Below are 27180 nucleotides of genomic sequence, written 5' to 3' on the forward strand. Positions count from 1 at the left end.
TGGGTTTGAATTCTCCTCTATTGATCCCAGAATAAGAGAGCTTAACCACATGAGTAAGACTTGGGGGACAGCTTATCAGAGATCTTTTGGCTCTTTTATAAGTATAGACTAGGAGAAATCATTGTTGCCTATATGCATCTCATAGAAGCCTAGAATATTTGGTTGGAAGAAATCTTGGGGGTGTTTTATTGTTGGTTTTCTTGTCCAATCCAGCCATCTAGTACAAATCCCATTTACACTGTTTCTGAAAAATGATTACATCCTGCTACTCTCTTAATTAGCTACACTAACTTCCTAAGCCAATGTGAAGGCTCTAAACTGTGGTTCTCAACCTTCTGGCCCTTTAAATACAGTTCCTCATGTTGTGACCCAACCATAAAATTATTTTCATTGCTACTTCATAACTGTAATGTTGCTACTGTTATGAATCATAATGTAAATATCTGATATGCAGGATGGTCTTAGGCGACCCCTGTGAAAGGGTCGTTCGACCGCCAAAGGGGTCGCAACCCACAGGTTGAGAACCGCTGCTCTAAACTGATTTCTTTATGTTCCTTCTAGTCCTCCTTTCCCCATTGTTTCCTCTGCTTGCTAGTATGTTTACTTTATCTGCATATCTAAACCGTATACATCTTTAAAAAATATATTTTTTTATTGATTTCTGAGAGGAAGGGAGAGGTAGAGAGAGAAACATCAATGATGAGAGAGGTTTCTTGATAGGCTGCCTCCTGCATGCCCCCTATTGGGGATCAAGCCCGCAACCCAGGCATGTGCCTTGATCAGAAATAGAACCGTGACCTCCTGGTTCAACCACTGAGCCACATTGACTGGGCCGTATATCTTTTAAGTCTACTCTTATAACTTACCTCCTTTTTGAACCCTTCATATTATTCAGGCCACACAGAACTTGTATCTCTCTCACTCCCTATCCTATGCCACTTTTCATCGATTATATATCATCTTTTTCTTAAATGGTAGTATTTGTATTACCTCCCTAATTATTCTCACTGGTTGATTGATAGGGTTACTTTCTTAGGTCTTCTCACTTTAATATATAGTAATGGATTGGTTATGAACTGGATCAGCCTTCCAATTACTTTTCCCTTTATTTGGTTGTTGGCCTTTGGGGATTACTCCATCTCCTATGTGGAAGTTGAGGCCCAATTAATTAAGGCCATTTGCTGTAATTTAGTTGGTGTTCTTAGGTTTTTGGTTAATAGTACTAGGTATTTCTTCTTGAGCTGAAGAATATGGCTTTGGTTTGATTCTCCTTGCTAAGACAGTTTTGGAAGTGGTTTTAACTGAAGTTCTGCTTCCTACAGGCCTCTCTGCTTTGTTGTAGTGAGCCTTGTGCAGAGCAGCTGTAGGTTTTAATAAATGATTATACGCTTTGTCACCAGGAGAGAGTTGGAACTGCAGGCAATGTGGTTTGACTTCAAATTGATTAGTCCATTTTATAAATGTCAGCAAATTGTTTTGTGATGGACCCTTTGAATAGAATCCTAATGTTACATGCAGAGTAAACTGTATCTGGTTTGGGTTTATAACAAATGGTATGAAATGTTTTATTTAGAGAAAGAAATCACTTGTGGTTTTCTATCAGGATTTAGTTATTTATCACAAATCAGTGGTGGTTATTTTCTCTTCTCTGTGGTTGATGTGAGGATTTGTGTCCTCTTGTATACTTGATCAAACTAATGGTAAAGCTCTATGGAGCATGAGGGGGCTAGCTCAGATCTCTTAGCTATGTGTTCCTGTGCAGGAAGAGATTGCACTCCATGAACAGGCAGGGTAAACCAGAAGGTCAGATGAGGGGAGCCATTCATAATTATGTTTTTCTCAGAAGAGATTTTCAACTTCTGTGGCAGTTTGGAATTGTATCTTATTTTTGTTGCCTACAAAGCCACATCTTGAGATAGAGTGCAAGTGTATTGTCAGGAGAATCTTCATATTTTCTCTTATGAGCTTACAAATCTCTAGCCTTCAGAAGGCTGAGATGGAGACCCTGAAACACCTTTGACATCCTTTTATTGGAATGTAGTTTTTGTCTTCTGTGATCTTCATAGATAGTCCTTACCCTTCAGCCTTTCTTTGTGAAGACTCGAAAAGGGTGTTCTTTTCATATACAGATTTCACTGGAACCAAAGTTGTAAGCATGTTTATTTCCCCTATTAATGGCCTGGAGTTTTCACTACTGATTACTTGCTTCCCTGTTGTGCTTTTTTGGCATTGGACAGCAGGTATCAGGTTACTGGTGGCTTTATGAGTGACTCACGATTGCTTTAGGTGCTGTGTTCTGATTTATTTTATTGGGAATTCACTTGGGGTTTGGTTCTTTTTCAGCATTGCTGTTTTGACCAGTAAGAGAAGCTTAGTCCTTATGCCAGAGAGTTCTGCAGAGGAAATTACTGTGTGTCCTGGTAAGCATCCCACTGTGACTTTACTGACCCCTAGCTATCTTTGTGCCTATTAATTTGTCTGACTTTTCCATCCCACTCCCAGGAAGTTTATGTGTGATTGATGTGTGTGTATATCACCATACACAAATACATACTGATGGTTTTTTTTTTCATGGATTTTGGCTCTGATTCTCAACCTTTTCCCAAAGGTATTTGAGTTTTGAAATTAACATGGCTTGTTTGTCTTGTTTGCTGACTAGCCTCGTCAGAGATGGCAGCAAAGCATCAGGAATAGCACTTAATTGTACATTCAGAGCTTAGAGGACTTTATGTTTTGGTGTATGGATTCTCAAAGTTGGGCTGTCCTTAAATCTGCCTGTCATTGAGCAGATTTTTCTCAGAGGCTTTTAGTGGTTAGTTTTACATTGCTACTCACAGGATATTATTGCATAGGGAATCAAGAAATTGAATTTTTGTGCATAGTTCTGTCATTGACTTATATTTTAATCTCAGACAAGACACTTAACCTGGTTAAGTTCTGTACTTTGGTTTTGTTAATTGTAGAGATGAAAAGACATTTGTACCTTGCGTTAGATACAAGAGCTGTTCATTAAAAAATGCACAGCATAAATTTGATATATAAATAATTTTAGAGGAACTAAGGTACCCCATGGTCTAAGAGAACTCTTGGGTTGAACAGTATGTACTGTGAAGAATTATTTTGTGACATGAACCACTGTTTTCTAAGCAATTTGTTTTAGCTTGTATTATTATTATTATTTTTGGCTTTTCTTAAATGTGGGGTCCATTATTTTTATCAGTAACCTTATTCATGTGAGATTGAGTTACTTCCTATTAATCTTTAAACTTTTGAGCAGCAAGTATTATACAAATATTATCGCCCTGACCGGTTTGGCTCAGTGGATAGAGCGTCGGCCTGCAGACTGAAGGGTCCCAGGTTAGATTCCAGTCAAGGGCATGTGCCTTGGTTGCGGGCACATCCCCAGTGGGGGTTGTGCAGGAGGCAGCTGATCGATGTTTCTCTCTCATCGATGTTCCTAATTCTCTGTCCCTCTCCCTTCCTCTCTGTAAAAAATCTAATAAAATATATAAAATAAAATAAAATATTATCATAAATTATATCTAGTTTTCTCCGAGGTTTTATTTAACCTGTCAAGGTCAGAAAGGCTAATATAAACTAAGTTTGAGTTTTTGTGGGGAAAAACTTGAAAGAAATCAAAATAAGAAAACTGTTAAGTAAATATTTTTAAACATTTAGCAGCATATCATTAAGGACTTTCTTTACTTATTTTAAAGTTTAGCTATGTTAGGTTTTTTAAAAATATATTTTTACTGATTTAAGAGAGAGGAAGGGAGAGGGAGTGGAATAGAAACATTGATAGAGAGAAACATCAATCGACTGCCTCCTGCATGCCCCTAGTGGGGATTGAGCCTGTAACCCAGGCTCAATGCCCTGACCAGGAATTGAATGGGGGACTTCTTGGTGCATGGGGCGATGCTAACCACTTAGCAACACTGGCCGAGCTCTATGTTGGTTTTTATTGAAAGTGGTTTCTTAGTTTGTTTGAAATGTAGTTGGATTACTGCCTACTAAGAAAGTCCACTATCAAGTGCTCCAGTTTTAGCAAGAGCACTTAGAAATGCTGTGTTACCTTTGTGAAAAGAAAGCTTTATCCCCCTCTCTGTCTGGGACTTCTAACTTATGCCATTCTGCTCAGAGTCAGTCTGTCTGTTTAGGATGATGGCATGTGATGCCACCCTGGAATCTTGAAGGAGGAACCTGCAAATACAATAATCTTTTACAAAAAGTGTTTGTTTTTTTCATTTCAGAGAGAGGAAGGGGGAGGGAGAGATAGAAACATCAGTGATGAGAGAGAATCATCAATCAGCTGCCTCCTGCACACCCCCTACTGGGGATTGAGCCTGCAATCTGGGCATGTGTCTTGACCTGGAATCAAACCCTGACCTCTTGGTTTACGGGTTGATGCTCAACCACTGAGCCAAACTGGCCAGAGCCTAATATAATAATCTTGAAAGCCCTAGTTAATAAGAGAGGAAAAATCAAGCCCTTTATGACTGAGGTTAGATAACTTTTAGATCATGACTGTTATCACTAGTCTGCTAATTGAATCCAGCTTTTTGCTGACACAACTACTTCTAAAGTAGATCACAAAAGGTTTTCATAACCCGTTCCTTTTGCTAAGAAAGTATTAATTCCTTCTTGGAACTGGACTCTGGAGTCTCTGAACACACACACACACGCACACTTCTAAATATATAATTTAAAAGCTGTGCATTTAAATTGTCTGAAAACTTTGTTCTAAATGAGTGAAACACAGTTTGGGTATGGTAATCCATCTTATCTATTTCATTTTATAAATTTCTATTAGTGTTGATATTGAAAATTATGACATCCTTTTAGAGTTACTCACTTTGTTGAAGAAGCAAATTTATAGCTTTATGTCTACAATGTGCATGACACTAGCATTGTTTATTTCTAAAGCTAATGACCTCTTACGTTGTCTTTACAGTTGAACATTTCAGCCATTTACAGAAAGCTTAAAGACATTTTATTGTTACTGTAGTGCAAGCAGTAAGCAGTTACTCTTTTCTGATAGACTGAATGTCTCTTTTGGTAATATCTCTCAGGGAAACGTGACAAAAAATTTGAAGTTTAAGTACGGTAATCTTTTTTCCAACAAGATGGTAAAATTGTGTGTGTCCAATTTTAAAAAATTATAATTTATTAAAATATATTTAACACTAGAAATGTACTTAATCCTTCTTTGATGTTTGAGAAAATGCCTCAGTATCTTTCAGGTACTTTATTTGCCCAATATTGGCCGTTCATTGTATTTGAGAAGCACAGAAATATCAGTTAGATGTATAGTGTGTACAGTGTACATAATAGAGAACTTACTGGATTTGTGCTCTGAGATCAATTTCTTTTCCAGATTTACTATTGTTTGAAATGTAGTTATGTTTCTTTTGTTATATTAAGAGACTAGGGGCCCGGTGCACGAAATTCGTGCACTGGGTGTGTGTGGGGAGGGGAGTGTCCCTCAGCCCAGCCTGCCCCCTCTCACATACTGGGAGCCCTCAGGCGTTGACCCCCATCACCCTCCAATTGCAGGATCGGCCCCTTGCCCAGGCCTGATGCCTCGGCCAGAGGCGTAGACCCCCATCACCCTCCGATCGCATGATCGGCCCCTTGCCCAGGCCTGACGCCTCCGCCAGAGGTGTCAGGCTTGGACAGGGGACTCCCATCTCCCCCCGATCACTGGCTCTGGCCCCTGCCCAGGCCTGAGGCCTCTGGCCCAGGAATCATGCCTGGGCAGGGGACCCCCATCTCCCTCTGATCGCTTGCTCCACCCCCCGCCCAAGCCTGACGCCTCTGACCCAGGCTTCAGGCCTGGGCAAGAGGACCATCATATCCCCCCAATCCCCGGCTCCGCCCCCCACCCAGGCCTGATGCCTCGGCCAGAGGAGTTGACCCTCATCACCCTCCGATCACCAATCACCGGATCGGCCCCTTGACCAGGCCTGAGGCCTCCAGCAGAGGTGTCAGGCCTGGGCAGGGGACCCCCAGCTCCCCGCGGTTGCAGGCTCCGCCCCTGCCCAGGCCTAATGCCTCTGGCTGAGGCGTCTGGCCCGGGCAGTGGGGACCTGCAGCTGCAGCGGCCCCGCGATCGTGGGCTCCGCTTTAGGCCCAGGCAAGGGACCCCTAGCTCCCGGGACTGCCAGCTTCGACCGTGCCCAGCTCCCATCGCTGGCTCCACCCCTACTTCCTGCTATCACTGGCCAGGGCGGCAAAGGTGCCTGATTCTCCAATCATGGCTGGGGGGCAGGGCAAAGGCGGCCCTAGGGCCGCCTTTGCCCTGCCCCCCAGCTCTTAGCTCCCCCCTGGGTTTCCGATCACTGTCAGTGGCAGGGGGCTTCTTCCTGCTTTCCCTTTCGCCTCCCTGCATTGTGCCTACATATGCAAATTAACCGCCATCTTGTTGGCAGTTAACTGCCAATCATAGTTGGCAGTTAATTTGCATATAGCCCTGATTAGCCAATGAAAAGGGTATCGTCGTACGCCAATTACCATTTTTCTCTTTTATTAGATAGGATAGGGGGTCTATACCAGAGGTTGGCAAACTTTTTCTATAGAAGACTAGATAGTAAATATTTAGGCTTTGTGGGCCATACAGTTTCTGTTGAAACTACTCACCTCTGCCATTTTAGCAAAAAAGCAACTATAGACAATACAAAAAAGAATGAGCATGGCTGTGTTGAAATAAATATTTATTAACCAGGCAGCTGGCTGGATTTGGCCCATGAGCTATGTAGTATGCTGACCTTTGAATTATGACACTATGAGGGACCTCATCTTTTATTTCCACATTTCCAGTAGCCCATATAGTGCCTGGAACTTTTTGTTGAATAAATATTTGTTGAATTAGTGTGAATGAATAGATGCTGTTTAAAGAATATATTAAAGAAAGGCATATGTGAGTGTTCCAGTCAAGATGGTGGCATAGGTTAATGTGGTACTCACCATTTCCCACAACCACATCAAAATTAAAACAAAAATACAGAACAACCATCATTCAGAACCACATGAAATCTAGCTGAACAGAAGTCCTTACAACTAGGGAGTTAAGAAGGCACGGAGACTGGTAGGAGGGGCAGAGACACAGGGCCAATCAAGGAACCGGCTGGTCCCACACCCACATGTGGCAGTTTAAAATCAGGAGGAATATCTTGGCTGTGGAGGTTTCCTCGCCCCACAACAGGCCCCCAAGTCCAGGGTTCCAGTGCTGGGAAGTGAAGTCCCCATAACTTCTGGTTGTAAAAAGCAGCAGGGATTGTGGCTGAGTGACACGGAGGCTGCAGGAGACCCAGGCAGTTTCTCTTAAAGGGCCTGCCCATGGACTTAATTGGACTCACATTCTCTGAGTTCCAGCACTGGGGCAACAGCTTGAAAGGAACCTGAAACATTTAGGGAGGAACCAACTTGTCTGGAATTAGGGTGAGAGCAGGAAGGGCAACTTTTTCCCAGACACAAGTGCTGGCAGAGGCCAATCTTCCTTTGCTTAGTACTCCTTGCCACAGAGCCTACAGGCAGGCACCATATCTGAATCTCTATCAATCTGGCTCACACTTTTCACCCTGCCATGGTGATTTCCTGAGACCCCACCCCTCCCTATTTCCAGGCTCATCCAAGCCATTTCCAGTGGCTTTTCCATACAACTGGACTCTCTTGTCTCAAGCTTTGGACTTACGTAAAATCTCTCAAACAAGCAGCAGCTGGTCTCAGTGTGCCCTGAACCTCTCAATAAGTGCCCCCAGGCCCAGCATTAGCAGCAGCCCCCCTTGGTTTATAGTTTGGCCTCTCTTGGGCACCTCCAAGCCCAACACAAGTAGCAGCCATCTGCAGGTTGTTTTGTAGCTCATGCTGGGTAGCCCTGGGCAGGGCACAGGCAGTGGCTGACTTTTCACCTCCTGAGAGGCCACAGAGCCAGTGAACCTAGTGGTCAGCTTCAACCATGCTAGATTACAACCCTACCACCTCCATGAGCGACACACTCAAGGGTGTACTCGGTGAGCACCAAAGCCCCACTGAAGCTAGTCTTGCTCCATAGGGTCGGCTCCTGTACAGTAGTTCTTCTGTTGTAGTCTCAGCCGAGCCTCTCAACTGATTGGCCTGGGGGTCAATCCCACCCAGTGATGCCAACATAAATCAAGGCTCAACTACAATAGGATATTGCACACAGTTCACACGGTTGCACCTGGAGTGCCCAGCTCAAGTGACTGGGAATGCTGAGCCATTGGGCCCTACAGGACACCTACTACACAAGGCCATTCTACCAGTCTGGGAGATGTAATAGATCTACTGAATACATAGAAATAAATATAGGGAAGCAGCCAATATGCAGAGACAAAGAAACCTGTCTCAAATGAAAGAACAGTAGAAATATCCAGAAAAAGACCTTAAATGAAATGGAAGCAAGAAAACTACCAGATACAGAGTTCAAAACAATGGTTATAAGGATACTCAACGAACTTAGTGGGAACTTCACAGAACTTAGTGAGAACATCAACGACATAAAAAAACACCAGTTAGAAATTAAGCATACACAGTATGGAGTTTCCTCAAGAAATTAAAAATGGAACTCCCATTTGACCCAGTCATCCTACTTCTAGGAATATATCCTAAGAAACCCGAAACACTCATCAGAAAGAATATATGTACCCCTATGTTCATAGCAGCACAATTTATAATAGCTAAGACTTGGGAACAGCCTAAGTGCCCATCAGCAGATGAGTGGATAAAAAAAAACTATGGTACATTTACACAATGGAATACTATATGGCAGTAAAAGAGAAAGAACTCTACCATTTACAACAGCATGGACGGATCTGGAGAGTATTATGCTGAGCGAAATAAGCCAGTCAGAGAAAGATAAGTATCACATGATCTCACTCATATGTGGAATCTAATGAACCAAATAAACTGATGATCAAAAATAGACCCAGAGTCATAGAAGGATGAACAGACTGTTGAACCTCAGAGGGAAGTCAGGGGAGGGTGGGTGGGAAGAAATCAACCAATGAACTTGTATGCATATATGCATATCCCCTGGACACAGACAATGGGGTGGTGAGGGCCTGCGGGGGAGCCGGGGGAGGATGGGAGTGGGCTGGAAGAGGTTAATTGGGGGGAAAAGGAGGACCTATGTAATATCAATAATAAAGATTAAAAGAAAAAAAATTAAGCATATACTGACTGAAATAATAATTTACAGGGGAACAACAGTAGAGTAGATGAAGCGAAGCATAAAATAAAGAATTTGGAATATAAGGAAGCAAAAAACACCCAATCAGAAGAGCAAAAAGAAAAAAGGGTCCAAAAATATGAAGATAGTGTAAGGAACCTCTGGGAAAATTTCAAGCTTACCAACATTTGCATCATGGAGTGCCAGAAGAAGAGAGGGAGCAAGAAATTGAAAACGTATTTGAAAAAAATGACAGAAAACTTCTCTTACCTGATGAAAGAAATAGACATGCAAGTCTGGAAGCACAGAGTGGTCCAAACAAAATGAACCCAAAGAGGCCCACACCAAGACACATCCTAATAAAAATGCCCAAGGTTAAAGACAAAGAATCTTAAAAGGAGAAAGAGGGAAAAAAAGTTATCTACAAGGGAGTACCCATATGACTGTCAGTTGATTTCTCAACAGAAACTGCAAGCCAGAAGGGAGTGGCAAGAAATACTCAAAAGCGATGAATAGCATGGTCTTACAACCAATATTACCTTACCCAGCAAAGCTATCATTTAGAATTGAAGGTCAGATAAAGAGCTTCCCAGACAAGAAAAAGCTAAAGGATTTCATCACCACCAAACCAGTATTACATGAAATGTTAAAGAGTCTTCTTTAAGAAGAAGAAGAAGAAAAAAAAGAAGAAAAAAAGATTAAAAATATGAACAATAAAATGGCCATGAATACATGTCTATCAACAATTGAATCTAATAAACAAAGTAATTAAACAAGAAGAACAGAAACAGACATACATACAGAGAACATTTTGATGGTTGCCAGATGGAAGAGGGGCTATGGGGATGGGTGAAAAAGGTGAAGGGATTTAGAAGTACAAATTAGTAGTTATAGTGTATTCATGGGCATGTATTGTAAAGTACAACATAGGGAATATAGTACTAGGTGTACCGGTTAATAATGCGGATTTTGTAATCAAAGAAAACACGATAATTTCAAGAGAAACATCAGAAGTGCTTTATTCACAGTAATGTCCATAGCTAGCTACACATTTATCCCACCTTTCCAGTAATTTGTGGATACCGTCCGAATAGAACTTTTCTTGTTTTGAGGAAACCATTCAGAGACCCAATTTTCTACTACTTTGTACGTTTTGAAGTGCTGCTCAGAAAGTGCATGTGCCATTGATTGGAATAAGTGGTAATCTGAAAGAGCAAGGTCTGGTGAATATGGTGGGTGGGTTAATACTTCCCAGGCAAGATCTTTTAACGTGTCTTTAACTGGTTTTGAAGTGTGTGATGGTGCGTTATCATGAAGCAAAATTACTTTGCTGTGTTCTCTGGCCTATTGTGGTTGTTTTACAATCAAAGCATGGTTCAAATTGACTTATTTGTTGTCGGTAGCAATCAGTATTAATAGTTTCACCTGGTTTTAGAAGCTCATAATACATCACACCTTCCTGATCCCACCAAACACAGAGCATTGTCTTCTTTCCGAAGCGATTTGGCCTTGCAGTCGATGTTGATGGTTGACCTGGATCAACCCATGATTTTGTGCATTTGGGATTCTCAAAATAAATCCACTTTTCATCGCCAGTCACAATTCGATGCAAAAAAGACTTTCTTTTATGCCGTTGAAGCAACATTTTACTGATGACTTTTTGGTTTTCCATTTGTCTTTCGTTCAGTTGATGTGGCACCCACTTTTCTTCCTTTAAAATCTTTTCTGTTGCTTGTAAACGATCGGAAGTTGTTTGCTGAGCAATGTTTAATCTTTCTGCAAGTTGTTTTTGAGTTTGATACACATCTTCATCCAATAATGCTTGTAATTGTTGGTCTTCAAACTTTTTCGGTTGACCTGGACGTTCTTTGTCTTTCACATCGAAATCATCACTTTAAAAGCGTTTAAACCAGTGTTCACAAGTATCTTGAGATGGAGCATGTTCACTATAAGGTTCCCGAAGTATTCAGCAGCACTTTTCTTCAAAATAAAGTAATGAATTAAAACTTCCCACAAATGCTCCTTTTTTGGCACGAAATTAGATATTTTTAAGTGTAAAAATATCTATGATGTTAACACCTTCAGAAAATTTGACATATGAAGTTGATTTTCTTTTTTTTTATTGTTTAATGTATTACAAATAGTAGTACATATGTCTCCTTTTTTCCCCCCGTTGACCTTCCCCCAGCCTCCACTACTCCCCGGGCACATATCCTCACCCCACTCCCAGTGTCTTGCGTCCATTGGTTATGCTTATATGCATGCATACAAGTCCTTCGATTGATCTCTTACCTCCCTCTGCCCCCCAACCCTCCCCAGCCTTCCCACTGTCACTCATTTATGGATAATAAAGAACATTATAAAGTGATGAAGAAAAATAGATACAGAGGCAGAGAAGCATTGAACAGACTGGCAAACAACATATGAAGTTTTGAAGCTAGTTGTCAATACAACAAAATAGCATACATATCAAATTGCATATATATCAACATATGTGTAACTCCACCTATTGAAAAAAATCATTATTAACTGATACACCTAGTAAATAATATTCTATTAACTATGTATGGTGTTAGGTGGGCATGAGATTTTTCTGGATGGTTTTTTAATGTCTAATCACTGGGGGGTACATCTGAAACATATAATATTGTATGTCAATTGAAATTGAAAAAATAAAGAAAAAATAAAAAAAGAAAGGCATATCTTTCTTGAGAATGTATTTTCTATTTCTGTTCCCTAATTTTTGTCATCTCTAATAATTCCTTTTACTTCAGAACTTATATTGGCAGGTTTTTGTTTTCTGTCAAAATAAATATACTTTAAAAGCAAAGTATGCTGAAAAGAAGACAAGTGGATTAATTGATGAATGGATAAACAAACTGAAATATCTATACAGTAGAATACTATACTAAATAAAAGAGGTCAGACACAAAGACAACACACTGTATAACATTCTAGAAGAAGCAAAACTATAGCAACACAAAGTAGACTGGTCATTGCAAGGAGCCAAGTAGGAGGGGATTGAGTACAAAGGGGTACACTTTTGGGGTGCTAGTAAGGGAGAACTTTTTGGGGTGTTAGAAAGATCTTTTAATATATATTTTAATCCTCTCCCAAGGACATTTTTTCCATTTATTTTTTTAGAGAGAGTGGAGGGGGGGAGAGAGAGAAAGAGAGAAAATCATGGATGTAAGAGGGACACATTGATTGGTTGCCTCCCAAATGGGGGCCAGGAATTGAACCTGCAACCGAGGTACATGCCTTGACCAGGAATCGAACCTGAGACCCTTCTGTACTGGACTGATGCTCAAATCATTGAGCAAAAGCATCCAGGGCAGGTTTCATTTTATTTATTTATTTAAATATATATTTTTATTGATTTCATAGAGAAAGGGAGAGGGAGAGACAGAAACTTCAATGATGAGAGAGAATCATTGATTGGTTGCCTCCCACAGGCCCCACGCTGGGGATTGAGCCTGAAACCCTGGCATGTGTCCTGACTGGGAATCAAACCGTGACCTCCTGGTTCACAGGTCAATGCTCAACCAATGGGCCACGCTGGCCGGGCCAGAGCAGGTTTTATATCTCTTGATTGTGGTAGTAATTACATGGTATAACTGGTATATGTATAAATTGTATATATTTGTCAAAACTCATCAAATTATATACAGTAAACCATTTTTTGGACCTTGATTTAACAGACTTCGGATTTAATGGACAAATTTTCTGGTCCATATGTCATATGTGAAAATTAACACCCTGTTAATTTTAAAATGCTTTTAACCAAAATTTGCTTGTAATTAAATTAACAGGTTATCTTTTTTGTTAATTCATTTTTATTTTTTAACAAATTATAGCAAATAGGCCATATGTTGGAAAAAACACTAGTAACTTCTCGCTGACATAGTTAAATATTACATATTTACAACTATAGTCTATATATTTAAATCCAAGAGTCACCAATTGTAACAATGTTTGGTAAATGATTAGGGTGTGATCACACAGCATTGCCAGTGGTAATTGGTTCTGTTGTCGAATGGCGTGACTTTCTGCAACAGTTTTAATGTATGCCAATGTTCTGATGTGCGCTAAACCATGCCCCAGTCGTGTGCATTTGTTTACTTGCGGTGACTGGTGAATGCACACATTTACTGTACCTACTATACCTATAAATATAAAATTTCAGTAATACATATAGAAAACTTTTCAATGAAATTAAATTTTTATGCATACTTAATTACACAAACATGTCTACATAAATATAAACAGGTAAACTAATTTATCAATTTTTTTAACATATGCTTTCAGAAAACCTGCTTTATTATTATATAATGGACTTTCAGCTTTAATGGACACCTCCTCTCCCTAATTAGCCAGCTATCTTGAGATTTTACTGTACAGAAAATTGCTGAATTCTATTATATGTATATTATGCCTCAGTAAAGCTTTATGAAGAATCAAGCAAATTGCTCACCTCAGTTTTATTATACTCTTTAGGGGAAATAGATGTTTGTTTTTTTAACTAAAAATACAAAATGAAAATTAATGAGATTTATATTTTTTCAATTACAGAGACACAGCTAAGTTCCCCAGAAACTTTTGATGTTGAAAGAGAAGTCTCTCCAGGTAGCAGAGAGACCCGGGATGAAGTAACAATAATAATGGCAGATAAGGAGGTGAATATTCTCTCTAATTTTTCTCAGTGTTTTCTTTCTGTTGGTAGTCCTCTGCCTCCTGCATGCCCCTTACTGGGGATCGAGCCCACAACCCGGGCATATGCTCTGACCAGAAATCAAACCATGACCTTCTGGTTCATAGGTCGACACGCAACCATATCAGTTGGGCAGTTCATTTCTTGAAGTGAAGTTTCTTTTGAGGCTAAAAAGTAAGAGATCAAGATTTGGAATCCAGCTGCCTCTTTTGAGAAATGGCTGTATAGTATTTTACAGTAGTAAAAGCAATAGAAGTATTTCTGCAGAGACTTAATCCCTGATGGCATAGTCCTGATAAAAGTTTCTTTGCTTGATTTTTTTTTATTTTTGTTTTTTGGCTTGGGGCTCCTCCATTGTAGTTAATATATACCGTTTTCAATTTCTTTTCTTTATTGTTGAAACGTATTACAGATATCCCTTGTGTGTGTTTTTTTTCTTCCCAATGACCTCCTCCACTTCACACCCACTCTTCCCAGACCTTCATCACTCTATTATCTGTGTCCATATATGAATATAAGTTCCCCAGTTTATCACTCTCCACTCACCCTCCCTATAGTTAATATATAAATAGACCATTTTAATTGTGCTAGAAAAATCTTATTTTAATATAAAAATGTTCAGAAACCTTTTGGGTTGCCTATGAGTGTGATTGGAAGTGGTCTTCACAATAAGACAGTAATAGACTACTCCCTTTTGAATACATTGAGTTGAAGGTACATTATCTACATTTTATAGAGCTGGTGATGAATGCAAAGGAGGATAGTACTGGGTGTGAACACTGTGACATTCATGTCATGTAATATTTCTGTGCTCGGTGAACTTTAGAAGGCCAAGCAACTGCGCAGGCGATACTAACTTTCAACACCTCAAGACTACTTGCAAATTATTGGTATCTTTGATTTTCTCCCCTCTGCTCAAATGGCTTTGCATGTACAAGATGACTTTTCATTATAAAATTTATGAACAGAATAACCTGTATTTATAAGAAGCTCAGTGACTAAGCTTGGAATAAACAACACCTAGAATTTCTAGACCCACCTCCTATAGGAGAATAATAGGATCATATAGTCTCCCAGTACCTGACAGAGTCAGCTTTCAGAAACAAAGTGGAAGAGGGTGACTTTTGCTTTTGCCACACCATGGTAAAATGGAAATACTGAAGGTTTGTCATCATACAGGCCTGGGTTTGAGTCTAGATTGCCTACTTAGTAACTTTGTGATCAGTAGGTTACTTTGTCTTTCTAAGCCTCAATTTCCTCTTCTGTAATACTGGAGCTCGAGACACCTTTGTCAGTTGGGTTGTTGTGAGGGATGATTATGGAAAATGTTTGGTCAAACCTGGCATAGTATAGGAACTCAACCATTGTTAGTTCCTTTTTCATCTTTCCTTTTTTCCCCTTTCAGAATATGTCTTTTTAAGTATAAAACATGTGTTGAAAACAACGTATTTTGGCAATTGTAGAAACTGTTTGATTTGGTATTTAGATGACCTGTTTCCCTCTCTGATGGATCACATTCACTGCAGTAGATTTCAGGATGGCCTAAACTTAGAGACAATCCCCACACCCCAAAACCCAGTTGTTTCAGAGCTCAAATTATCTACCCATTGCAGTTTTGGTCCTGTTTTGTTCTTGTACTAGAAGATGGTTTATTTTTTTCCTGTAGTAAGGCATAATGACAGCCTTTGCTTTTAAATGGAAGCAGTGGCTACGCCGGACAGTTTCACATTGATTGGACAGGACATGCTGTCCTTTGAAGCAAGTGTTAGGCAGTAGTACTGCAGTGCTTAATGCATACTGTTGAATTAATCACTGCAGAGTTCTCAGTTCTGATCTATAAGGTAACATAAAACTGCCTCTGAGAGACACTGGCAACTATTGAAAAAAATGATGACTATAATAGCACAAGAAGAGGAACAAGAGAGATAAGATACAAGAATGGCTTCAGCAGGCCTGACTGGTGTGACTCAGTGGTTGAGCGTTGACCCATGAACCAGGTTTGATTCCTGGTCAGGGCACATGCCCAGTTGTAGACTCGATCCCCAGTAGGGAGTGTACAAGAGGAAGCCTATTGATGATTCTCTCTCATCATTGATGTTTCTATCTTTCTCTCTCCCTTTTGAAATCAATAAAAAACATATTTTAAAAAATGGCTTCAGCAGAAATGTCTTAATGACTTTTATTTGGCCTTCTTAAATATTGGGTCTTAGTTGTATTAAAACAGTCCAAAAGTCATAAAACACAAGAGGTGGTATGTCTTATTGGTGTAAGCAGAGACCTAGGTTCTTAAATTTTAATTGTGCTTCTTTTGCTTAGAGTTCTTTTGTTTTCTAACTCCTTATATATGTCTCATGTAAAATATCACAGTTCTTTTGTGAGATTGAAAAAGTGTCTTTAAGGTGCTGTTGGTATACAGACTGTTGAAACACTGCATACACAGTATACTGACCCAGGAGAACAGTGCCTTGTAGTGTGATAGAGAGGAATGCCCTCAGTTTTTTGAGCCAGATAGTCCTTGGTTTAAATTTTAGCTCTGCCACTTATTTGTTCCTAACTTCGGGCAATTTGTTTTACTATTTTGGACAATGCTTATCTCATGTGTAAAAAGGGTATGTTAATACCTTTGTTAGATCACTATGAGGATTAAATGAATATTACATGCAGAGTACTTAGCACATAGGGAGCAGGCACTGAATAACTATTGACTGTTATCTATCTCTCAATCCTCAGTCTTGAATTTGCAAACTAATTGGTATTGTCTCTGAAAGTAAATGAAGTATGGATGGCGTTTTTGCAGTTCTCCCAAAGAAAAATTATTTTATAAAGTAAAGCTGTTACAATTGCTGTTTGTCATATTTTTTAGGTTGGTAACAGGGAAGATGCTGAGAAGGAAATACCTTCTTCTACTTTCTCGTCCAGTACCAAGGTATCCTGCCCACTATGTGACAAAGGCTTCCCACCCACAAAGATTGAGCGACATGCCATGTACTGTAATGGGCTGGTGGGGCAAGATATAGGTAAGGACTTATCTGTCTGTGTGATAGTTTTGTAATTCTATACAATACAGTGCAGAAAAAAGAGACAATTCTTCAAAGTTATAGTTGTTTTTTGTTTTGATTTCTATCTAATTAGTTTTTAGTATTTTTCATGTCCTTTATTATTTTGGCAGGTATGTTATTTTGTGGCACATACCTGAGGAGAAGGGGAAGGAGGAAATCTTCAGTCTTTTTAATGTTTCAACTTGTTCTTTGCCATAGTAGGCCAAAATGCAGTGCGATGCCATGGACTTTGCATTTCAACTTATATATTCAAATATTGAGACTCCTGTAGAACTTGAGGAACTAAGATCTGGAGTTGCCCATTTTCAATTCAAAATAAGTGCCTCGTGTGTGTGTGTGTGTGTGTGTGTGTGTGTGTGTGTAACTAAACTCTTACCTAAAGACAGCAGCTGAAAAATATTTCTAATTTCCATTCATGTGCTACATGTCTCTTCTGTATCCCCCTGAAGCTATTGGTTACCTTTTTTTGAGTGTGTGTTAATCCTCACCCGAGGATAATTTTTTCCATTGATTTTTAGAGAGAGTGGAAGGGAGGGAAAGAGGCGGGGCGGGGGGTGGGGTGGGGAGAAACATTAATATGAGAGAGACACATTGATTGGTTGCCTCCTGCATATGCCCTGATCAGGCCACGGGTTGAACCTGCAACCCAGGTATGTGCCCTTGACCGACAATCAAACCCATGACCTTCAGTGCACAGGCTGATGCTCTACCCACTGAACAACACTGGCCTAAGTCCTATATTATTCTGCAACTTGTCTTCTTTAATTTAACAGTAAATTTAGGTCTTTCCATGTGCAGACAATTTTTATATAGTTGAGATTTGACTAATGTAAAGTTTTGTATTTTGCTTTTTCTACTTATAGCGTAACATTTCCTTCATGAGTCACTAAAAGTTAGATGTAAAAACATTTTAATGCCTATGTAATATTTTGTAATCCAAATTGCCTCCATTTTTTAACTGTGTTTAGAATGCTTCAAGTTGCCATGTACATGGCACTGAGCCTCCTTATGCTTAAAGTTGTTGCTATATTTTGGGGTCATTTTCCAAGGATATATTTCTAGTTTGGGTGGTAGTAAAAAACGGGGGCTCTGGAGTTCAGTTAATCCGAGGTTGAGTCCCACCTCTGTCACTAGAGTATGTGACCCTAACTAGTTTCCACGCTTTCCTTTATTCATCTGTCAAGTAATAGTAGTAATGACCTTATTTGTTTTTTGTGAGATTAAGTGAGTATTTTAAGGAAATGCCTAGCACAGTGCCTAGCATACAGTAAGTACTTAAGAATTTTCAGGTGCTGTTACTACTCACAATAGTGAATTACTAGGTCAAATATTTTGTCATAATTTTTAAGGTTCTTTATGAATAGCATTGTAGTCTTAAATACAATGAAAGGTGAAGACCTAAATCTGGTCATCAACATCTTTTAATAGAAGAGCATTGAAGGCCTAGGATTCTAGATGCAGTTTAATTTGACATAGCTCTTTAGTCTGATTTTTAGCAGAGAGTTCCAGTGGCTGAAAGAATTCTGGGGCTAGGCATTTGGTGACCAGAGAAAGAAGATACTGTCATGTGTATCTCACCAAACATGCTTACCCAATTGGTATTGTCTGTGTCAACAACCTACTCAGCATTGAGGTACAGAAATAAAAGAGTTTGAGAAGCTAGGCTTAGCCTGGGCTGTAAAGGCTGGATAGATTTGGATAAACCCATAAGAAAGTAGGGGTCCCTATATCTTCTTGTGGGTTAGATAAGATAGGAAGCAAGGGAAACAGCATTAAACAACAGCTTCCTCTTAATCTTCCTAGTGGTGTTAGCTTGCTAATAATCTAAATTACCCTCTGGTGACATTTTAGGCCTTATGAGAGAATTTGGAGGAGGGAGTCCTCACTAGACCTATCCCATTCTCTAGGAACAGAATTTGGGGCTGTAAGTAGGGTGGGGAAGTTAGAGGAATTATGTAAAATACCTACTAGTGTGCCCGGCATAGGTCCTCAGTAAGTTTGCTGTGTATTTGGTTTCTCTACCAGCTTGCCTGCCCCAGTCATCCTTGCCAGAAGTAGTGATTGTTCTGGTTCCTCTCAGCTTTATATCTGAAGACAGAGGCCAAGCCTTCAGCCTAATTTTTTTTACCTTTGGTAAAAGGATGCTTCTCTTAATATGGAGTGGAAAAAGTTACTCTTGAAAATACATGACCCAGGTTGGGAGACCAGTAGCCTAGTGCCTAAGGGTACGGAATAAGAGAGAGACCTCCCAGAGTTAAATATCCAGCTTTACCCTCCTTCCTGTTTTCCTCTGAATCTGATCCTAGACATGCTTGGTTTGCCTGTGTTAAAAAAAAAAAAAAAAGTAATTAGAGTCATTTACATGAAGTGTCTACCATTTATGCCTAGTTACTGTGCAGCACAATAACAATTATGCATATCATTAAATATGTGTCTGATTAACTTTGCTGTAAGTTTTATGTTTTTATAATATGTACTACACTGGTTACATTGGCTCAGCTGCTCACTCATTGCTCAATGGCATTACTATCTATTCACAACTATGGAAAAATAAGAGCCATCTTTAAAGGCACTGTTTAAGGGGAGAGGATTTGCTAAATTAATCTAGACTAAGACAAAGGCAGCTTGCCTTTGCTTTCTGGAAAATGTCTTTGAGATCATTTTATTTTTAAATAAATCTTTATTGTTGAAAGTATTACATATGTCCCCACTTTCCCTCCCATGGACCCCCTGCAGCCTGCCCCTGTTCTCCACCCAGGTCTTCAGCATCCTATTGTCTGTGTCTATGGGTTATGCATATATGCATACAAGGTCTTTGATTGATTACCTCCCACCCACCCACCCTCCCCCGCTTTCCCTCTGAGAGTCTGCACTCTGTTCCATGCTTCCATGTCTCTGGATCCACTCCGTTCATCAGTTTATTTTGTTACTTAGATTCCACATGTGAGTGAGATCATGTGATACTTATCTTTTTCTGACTGACTTATTTCACTTAGCATGATATTCTCCAGGTCCCTCCATGCTGTCTCAAAGGGTAAGTGATTCTTTTTTTTTAACTGCTGCATAGTATTCCATGTTATAAATGTACCACAGCTTTTTAATCCACTCATTTGCTGATGGGCACTTGGACTGTTTCCAGATCTTAGCTATTGCAAATTGTGCTGCTATTAAGACAGGGGTACATACATTCTTTCTGATTGCTGTTTCAGGATTCTTAGGATATTCCTAGAAGTGGGATTGCTGGGTCAAATGGCAGTTCCATATTTAATTTTTTGAGGGAACTCCATACTGTTTTTCATTATGGTTATACCAGCCATAATTCCCACCAGCAGTGTACTAGGGTTCCCGTTTTTCCACATCCTCACCAGCACTTGTCATTTGTTGATTTATTGATGGTAGCCATTCTGACAGGTGTGAAGTGATACCTCATTGTCGTTTTAATTTGCATTTCTCTGATGATCAGTGACTTTGAACATTTTTCTATATGTCTCTTGACCATCTGTATGTCCTCTTTGGAGAGGTGTCTATTTAGGTCCTTTGCCCATTTTTTAATTGGATTGTTTGCCTTCCTTTTGTTAAGTAGTATAAGTTCCTTATATATTTGGGATATTAACCCTTTATCAGATGTATCATTGCCAAATATGTTCTCCCACACAGTGGGTTTTCTTTTTGTTTTATTGGTGATTTCTTTTGCTGTGCAGAAGCTTTTTATTTTGATGTAGTCCCATTTATTTATTTTCTCCTTAGTGTTTTTTGCCCTAGGACAGGGGTGGGCAACCTTTTTGTGAGTGCATGCCAAAACCAGCAAAATCTCTGACTCAAAATTCTTCTGCGTGCCAACCCTAATTTTTTGAGAACATGTTACGCCTACTTGATATCTCTTAAGGTGTACGTATGTGAAGAACCTTGAAGAAATAATAAAATTCATTCGAGCGACAAAAACACAGTATATGATGATGAAAAATACATTTATTTTTTAATGTATACAGGTACACTGATAGTCCGACAGAAAACTTTATGACTCCGTTTGATATTATCATTGGGACTTTTGCTGCTGCATCACTGATGACAGAGATTTTACATCAGGTTTATATTTCGTGACCTTCAGAGATATGAACGAGCTACAACTTTCATCCGTCAGGCTACTCCTATTACGAGACTTAACAAAATTCATCACTGAGAACAAAGATTCACAAGCGTATGTGGATGAAACCAAAACACTGGTTGGATCTAGGAAGGCAGGGAGAGTTAAGGCAAAGGCATAGAAATTCCTCTTCCCCTCTCTCGTCAATCCATGTCTATGGTCTTTAAGATAACTTGTTATGTAAAATTATTTATTTATCTAAGATGCACCTACACTGAATTTATTTGAAAAATAAAAAAAGTCGATACTAAGAATAAAATTGTAAATGGAAGATTATAAGAGAGGGTTTCGCGTGCCAGCAAAAGTTACTGGCGTGCCATGTTTGGCATGCGTGCCAGGGGTTGCCCACCCCTGCCCTAGAAGCTGTACCCGTAAACATATTGCTACGAGAGATGTCTGAGGTTTTGCTGCCTATAGCTTCTTCTAGGATTTTTATGGTTTTACAACTTACATTTAATTCTTTTATCCATTTTGAGTTTATTCTTGTGTATGGTGTGTTAGTGGTCTAGTTTCATTTTTTTGCATGTACCTGTCCAATTTTCCCAGCACCGTTTATTGAAGAGACTGTCTTGACTCCATTGTACACTGTTGCCTCCTTTGTCAAATATTAATTGAGTGTAATGGCTTGGGTTGATTTCTGGGTCTCTGTTCTGTTTCATTGGTTTATATGCCTGTTCTTGTGCCAGTACCAGGTTGTTTTGATTAGAGTGGCTTTGTAGTATAACTTGAAATCTGGTATTGTGATTCCTCCAACTTTGTTTTTCTTTTTCAAGATTGCTGCTGCTATTTGGGGTCTTTTTTGATTCCATATAAATTTTGGGGTTGTTTGTTCTAGCTCTGTGAAATATGCTGTTGGTATTTTAATAGGGATTGCATTGAATCTGTAGATTGCCTTGGGTAGTATGGACATTTTAATGATGTTGATTATACCAATCCATGAACACGGTATATTCTCCCACTTGTTTATATCTTCTTCTGTCTCTTTTTTCAACGTCCAATGGTTTTCCGAGAATAGGTCTTTTACCTTATTTGTTAAATTTATTCCTAAGTATCTTAATTTTTTTATTGCAGTGGTAAATGGGATTGTTTGTTTAGTTTCTCTTCCTGAGAATTTATTACAGTAGATCCTCGGGTTACGTCGGAGATCCGTTCCTGCGGCGCAATGTAATGTGATTTTCGCCATAAGTCGGAACCCACCTACATAAGCACCTACTTCACTCACATGGAGCACATATACGCAGTAATGAAGTGAAACAGTAAAAATTTAAAAGAAAGATAACAATTCCCGACCTTTACTTGCGATAAATAAAAAACAAACAAAACATAAAGCACATAAGTACATATGTTGAAATGACGGAACTTTTTTTTTTTTTTTAATAAATAAATGGGAGATGGCGATGTAACCACGAAACGGTGTACTTTGAGTCCAACATAACCCGAGGACTGTCTGTATTGTTATATAAAAAAAACATTGATTTTTGGGTGTTGATTTTGTATCCTGCTATTTTTTTATTTAAACATCTAGGAAGACTAAGGCTCTTCATTTACTCAACCTACTATGTAACAGATACCGTAAACAGAATATACAGAGTCCCTGTTCTCAAAGGGCTTATATTCTAGTAGTGGGATACTGACAATAAACAGTATGTCAACTAATGATAAGTATTTTGGAGGAAAAAAGAAAGCAGAGAAAGGAGGGGTGGATAGGAAGTCTGAGGTCAGGAGGTAGCAATATAAACTTGAAAAGACACTTCTCCAGAGAGGACATAAAGATGGCTAGCAGACATGAAAAAATGCTCAAAGTCACTAATCATCAGAGAGATGCAAATTAAAACCATAGTGAGATATCACCTCACATCTGCTAGAATGGCTATTATCAACAAATAACAAGTGCTGGCAAGGATTGGAAAAAAGGTAACCCTTGTTTACTGTTGGTGAGAATGCAGACTGGTGTAGCCACTGTGGAAAATAGTATGGAGTTTCCTAAAAAAATGGAACTGCCTTTGACCTAGCAATCACACTTCTGGGAATGTATCCTAAGAATCCCAAAATACGAATTTGAAAGAATATATGTACTCCTGTGTTCATTGCCATATTACTTATAATGGACAAGATCAATAGATGAGCAGATAAAAAAAAGCTGTGGTACATTTACACAATGGAATACTATGCAGCTGTAAAAAAGAAGGAAATCATACCTTTTGGGATAGCATGATGGACCTAGAGATTATTATGCTTAGTGAAATAAGTCAGTCAGAGAAAAACAAATACCATATGATCTCACTTATACGTGTAATCTAATGAACAAAACAAATGATGAACAAATAGAAACAGAAGCATGGATACATGGAATAGACTGACAGCAGTCAGAGGAGAAGGGGTTGGGGGCACTGGATGAAAGAAGGTAAAGGAATTAGCCAAAAAGCATAAATACCCTAGAGGCCCGGTGCACGAAATTTGTGCACCTGGGGGGGGGGTGTGTGTCTCTCAGCCCAGCCTGCACCCTCTTCAATCTGGGACCCCTCAGACATCCCTCTCACAATCTGGGACTGCTGGCTCCTAACCACTCTGCCTACCTGCCTGATAGCCCCCTAACCAGTCCCCTGCCAGCCTGATTGATACCTAACTGCTCCCCTGCTGGCCCGATCGCTCCCAACTTCCTCCCATGCCAGCCTGATTGCCCCCAACTTCCCTCCCCTGCTGGCCATCTTGTGACAATGTGGGGGTGGCGATTTTATGGTGGCCATCTTGTGATGACATGGGGTGGCCATCTTGTGGCAGTCATCTTGTGACGACGTGGGGATGGCCATCTTGTGATGACATGGGGTGGCCATCTTGTGGTGTGAGGGCGTGAGGGTCAATTTGCATATTACCTCTTTATGGTATAGGATAACATATAGACCCAGACAACGATGTGGTGAGAGAGGGAAAAGGGATGGGGGCTAGGTGGAGGTTGGCAAAAGGGGGAAAAATGGGGACCAAAAGGAACTTTGCTTGGGGTGGTGGGCACATGATGCAGTGTGTAGATGATGTTTTATTCAGTTGTACACTTGAAACCTATATGGTTGTGTTAACCAATGTTATCTCAGTAAATTCAGTCCTCTTAATAAAAGGATAATATGCAAATTGACCCTAAAGGCAGTATGACTAGAAAAACTGCTGGACCAGTCACTATGAGGTGCACTGACCACCTCACCTCTTGGTCCCTTTTCTGGGCTGGCAGGCTCCAATTGCCTAATGGCCACCCGCTGCAGGGGCGGAGCCGGTGAGCGGGCAGGAACAGCCAACCTCTTGGTCCCTTTCCCTGGCTGACAGGCACCTATCCCCCAATGGCAAATGGGGAACTGGGGGTGGGGGTGGGGCTGGCTGTGGGCAGCTGGGGAGGATGGCTCTGATCGCAGGCAAGGCCTAGGGACCATACCCGCGCGTGAATTTTGTGTGCTGGACCTCTAGTTAATAATAAAAAAATAGGTGGTGACATTTGAGCAAGAGAAAAGAAGTGAGGGAATAAGCTAAGAGGATTTCCAGGTGGAAAGGAGAGGGTGTTACAGGCAGATGGAATAGCAAGTGGAAAGACCCTAAGGTGTGAGCAGGCTTGGTATGTATGAGGAATGACAAAGAAGCCAGTGTGGCTGTAGTGGAATAACTAAAGGAGAGATAAACAACAAGACCAGATAGGTAATTGGGGAGGAGACAAGTGAACAGGGCTCTTAGGCCATAGTAAGGACTTCAGTTTCTTCTCTGAGCAAAGGAGGAACCATTGGAAGGATTTGAGCAAATAATGAATTAATATTTGAACAAAGAACCACTCAGGCTGCTGTGGAATAGATTGTTGGGATTGGGGACAAGGGTGGAAGCTGGAGAACAGCCACTATTTTATTTTTGGCAGTATGATAGAGTGAGAGAAACATGGGCTGTGGAACTAGGTGGAGCTGTAATACTTGTCATCTGGGTAATATTTGAGAAATTGCCTTACCTCTTTGGGGATCAGGTGCCTGACTTGTAAAATTAGTTTGATATCATTAGGATTGTCATGAGAATCAGAGACATTTTATAAAGTACCTAGTACTGTGTCTAGCTTGTAATAGGTATTCAATAAATGATAGCTGCTTTTATTATTGAATATTATTTTTGCCTGTGTAGTCTCGGTAAGGTCTGTGTTAAGATGTCAGCCAGATAGAGTTAAGGGAAAGATGTAAGGCAGGGAAAATCAATCTGATTGTCAAAGTGGTAAGAATAAACTAGTGAGAAATAGATCATTGGAGAGTTAGGGAAGCTGAAGGCATTAACTGTGTACACCTCCGGGCTAATTCACAGGGGTGTGGCTTAGAGTCAGGATACTGCCAGGAGTGATTATCTCTTCATGGATATCTCCTGGGAAAATAATGGTGTGTAAGTGGGTGGGTGGAGCTAACAGAAAAGGACTCAGGCCTAAAATTGGCTTGACTTGGGTGACTCAGCAAAAATCATTTCTTTAATTGGACAAAATGGATTTTTTTTCTTTAATATATACCTGTATTTGCCTACCTGAATGTAATTTGTACCCCATTCAGTCTCTCACTTATATTAATGTGGCTTTTGTGGTACCCAGGACAATTAGGTTAAATATATTGCTATTGATACCTAACTAAAGAGGTGTTAACTCAGTGCTCTTGGGAAGTAGTATAGGTTTAATAGAAATAACATGGATTTGGGAGACAGACTGACCTGTGGGGAGATACACAAGTCCAAACACAGCAGTTGGGTAGATAAGATATGCACATAAATAACTGTAATACAAGGTCAAATCTACTAAGGGACACACAGATAAAATCCTTGCTGTTTCAGAGGAAATGTGATTAGAGATTGAGAGGGAAGGGCATTAATGTAAAAGAACAGTAGACAAAAATCACATAAATAGAAGAATGTGAAGGGTGTACAGGAAAAAGCAAGCAAGTTACTGTGGTTATAGTGCGGGGCAGTATGAAATGGAATAGTAGGCAGTTGGAGAACAACAAATGTAACTTGAGTTTTATGAGTTAATATGGGGCAAAGTTTTTTCCAACTGTAAAATAACTTTGTATGCTTACCCCACTGTAGTATGTAGGACTCTTTCAGATGCAAATGTTGGAGATATAATTAAGTAACCTTAAGCAAAAAAGAGAAAGTTTGCATAGTAATTGAGAAGTCTGGTATAGGCTTCAGGCAGAGCTGATGTCTTTCTCCATCTTTTGACTTTACTTGTCTCTATTCAACAGATAGGCTTTTTCTTTTTTCTGTTAATCCTCATTTCTATAATTTCTTGGAATTGAGTTTATTCCAAATTATGGTAAAATTAGGTTAGTTATGAATATTGTGTTTGCCTTGTCTGTTTTAAAAAAATGTTTCTATACACAGCTTTATTGAGCAATTGCTAGGCTGGAACCTTTTAGAATCAGGGATGTGACCTGGGGTTGCTGCCTGAAAGTTGAGGGTTTTGTTTGTTTGTTTGTTTTTTTGTTTTTTAAGAGGTAGTGGAAAGTTGTGGGCGGGAGGGGGGGGGCGGGGGGGGGGGATGGGAACCTACAATCCAGATATGAGGCCTTGATCTAGAATTGAAACTCAGACCCTTCGGTCAGCAGTCCTATAACTCAACCACTGAGCAAAACCTTTTAGGGCAAGATCTCTTTATGTGTATAAAATTATACTATCTCTGAAGCCATTGATTAATTTGCTTTGTACAGTGATTCAGCTTAACAAAAATGTTTGTGTCCTGCTATTAGCACTGGGGGACAAGCGGTGCTTGAGAGGTGATTAGAGATATGGTATAAAGCTGGATGGGACCTCAAATTTGTATTCAGGGAATTCACAATTCAGTGAGGCAAACAGACTTGGGCACAACTTAGTACAATACAAATCAGTTGAAGTGTTAAAATAGAGGCCCGAACCACTCACAGAGGAGGAAGGGCTTACTTCTCATTCACAGGGCTGTGGTAAGAAAAAGGACAGATTCTTACTTCAGTGTTCCCTAATATCAAGCATGGGTTTTTACATTTTTTTTTCTATTAAAAGTTTGGCTCTACAATAGCAATGAGCCTTGAAATGTATAAATTGTCTGAATTTC

The 27180-nt window shown here is 39.8% G+C and overlaps 1 protein-coding gene across 7 annotated transcripts in view; it reads left to right on the plus strand.

The window, feature by feature from the left end:
- The window catches only part of UIMC1 (ubiquitin interaction motif containing 1), a 76229-nt gene that overhangs the window by 32146 nt on the left and 16903 nt on the right, over positions 1-27180 (plus strand). For 6 of the 7 annotated variants that reach the window (XM_059698208.1, XM_059698206.1, XM_059698210.1 and 3 more), the window contains 3 exons: positions 2344-2420; positions 13757-13860; positions 16759-16912. In XM_059698208.1, the coding sequence (XP_059554191.1) occupies positions 2344-2420; positions 13757-13860; positions 16759-16912 (335 nt within the window). Of the gene's footprint in view, positions 1-2343; positions 2421-13756; positions 13861-14002; positions 14070-16758; positions 16913-27180 lie in introns of all 7 variants that reach the window. The other variant, XM_059698212.1, reaches the window with a different exon arrangement.

Source organism: Myotis daubentonii, chromosome 5, assembly GCF_963259705.1.
Source record: "Myotis daubentonii chromosome 5, mMyoDau2.1, whole genome shotgun sequence".
In the NCBI taxonomy this organism is placed as follows: Eukaryota; Metazoa; Chordata; class Mammalia; order Chiroptera; family Vespertilionidae; genus Myotis; species Myotis daubentonii.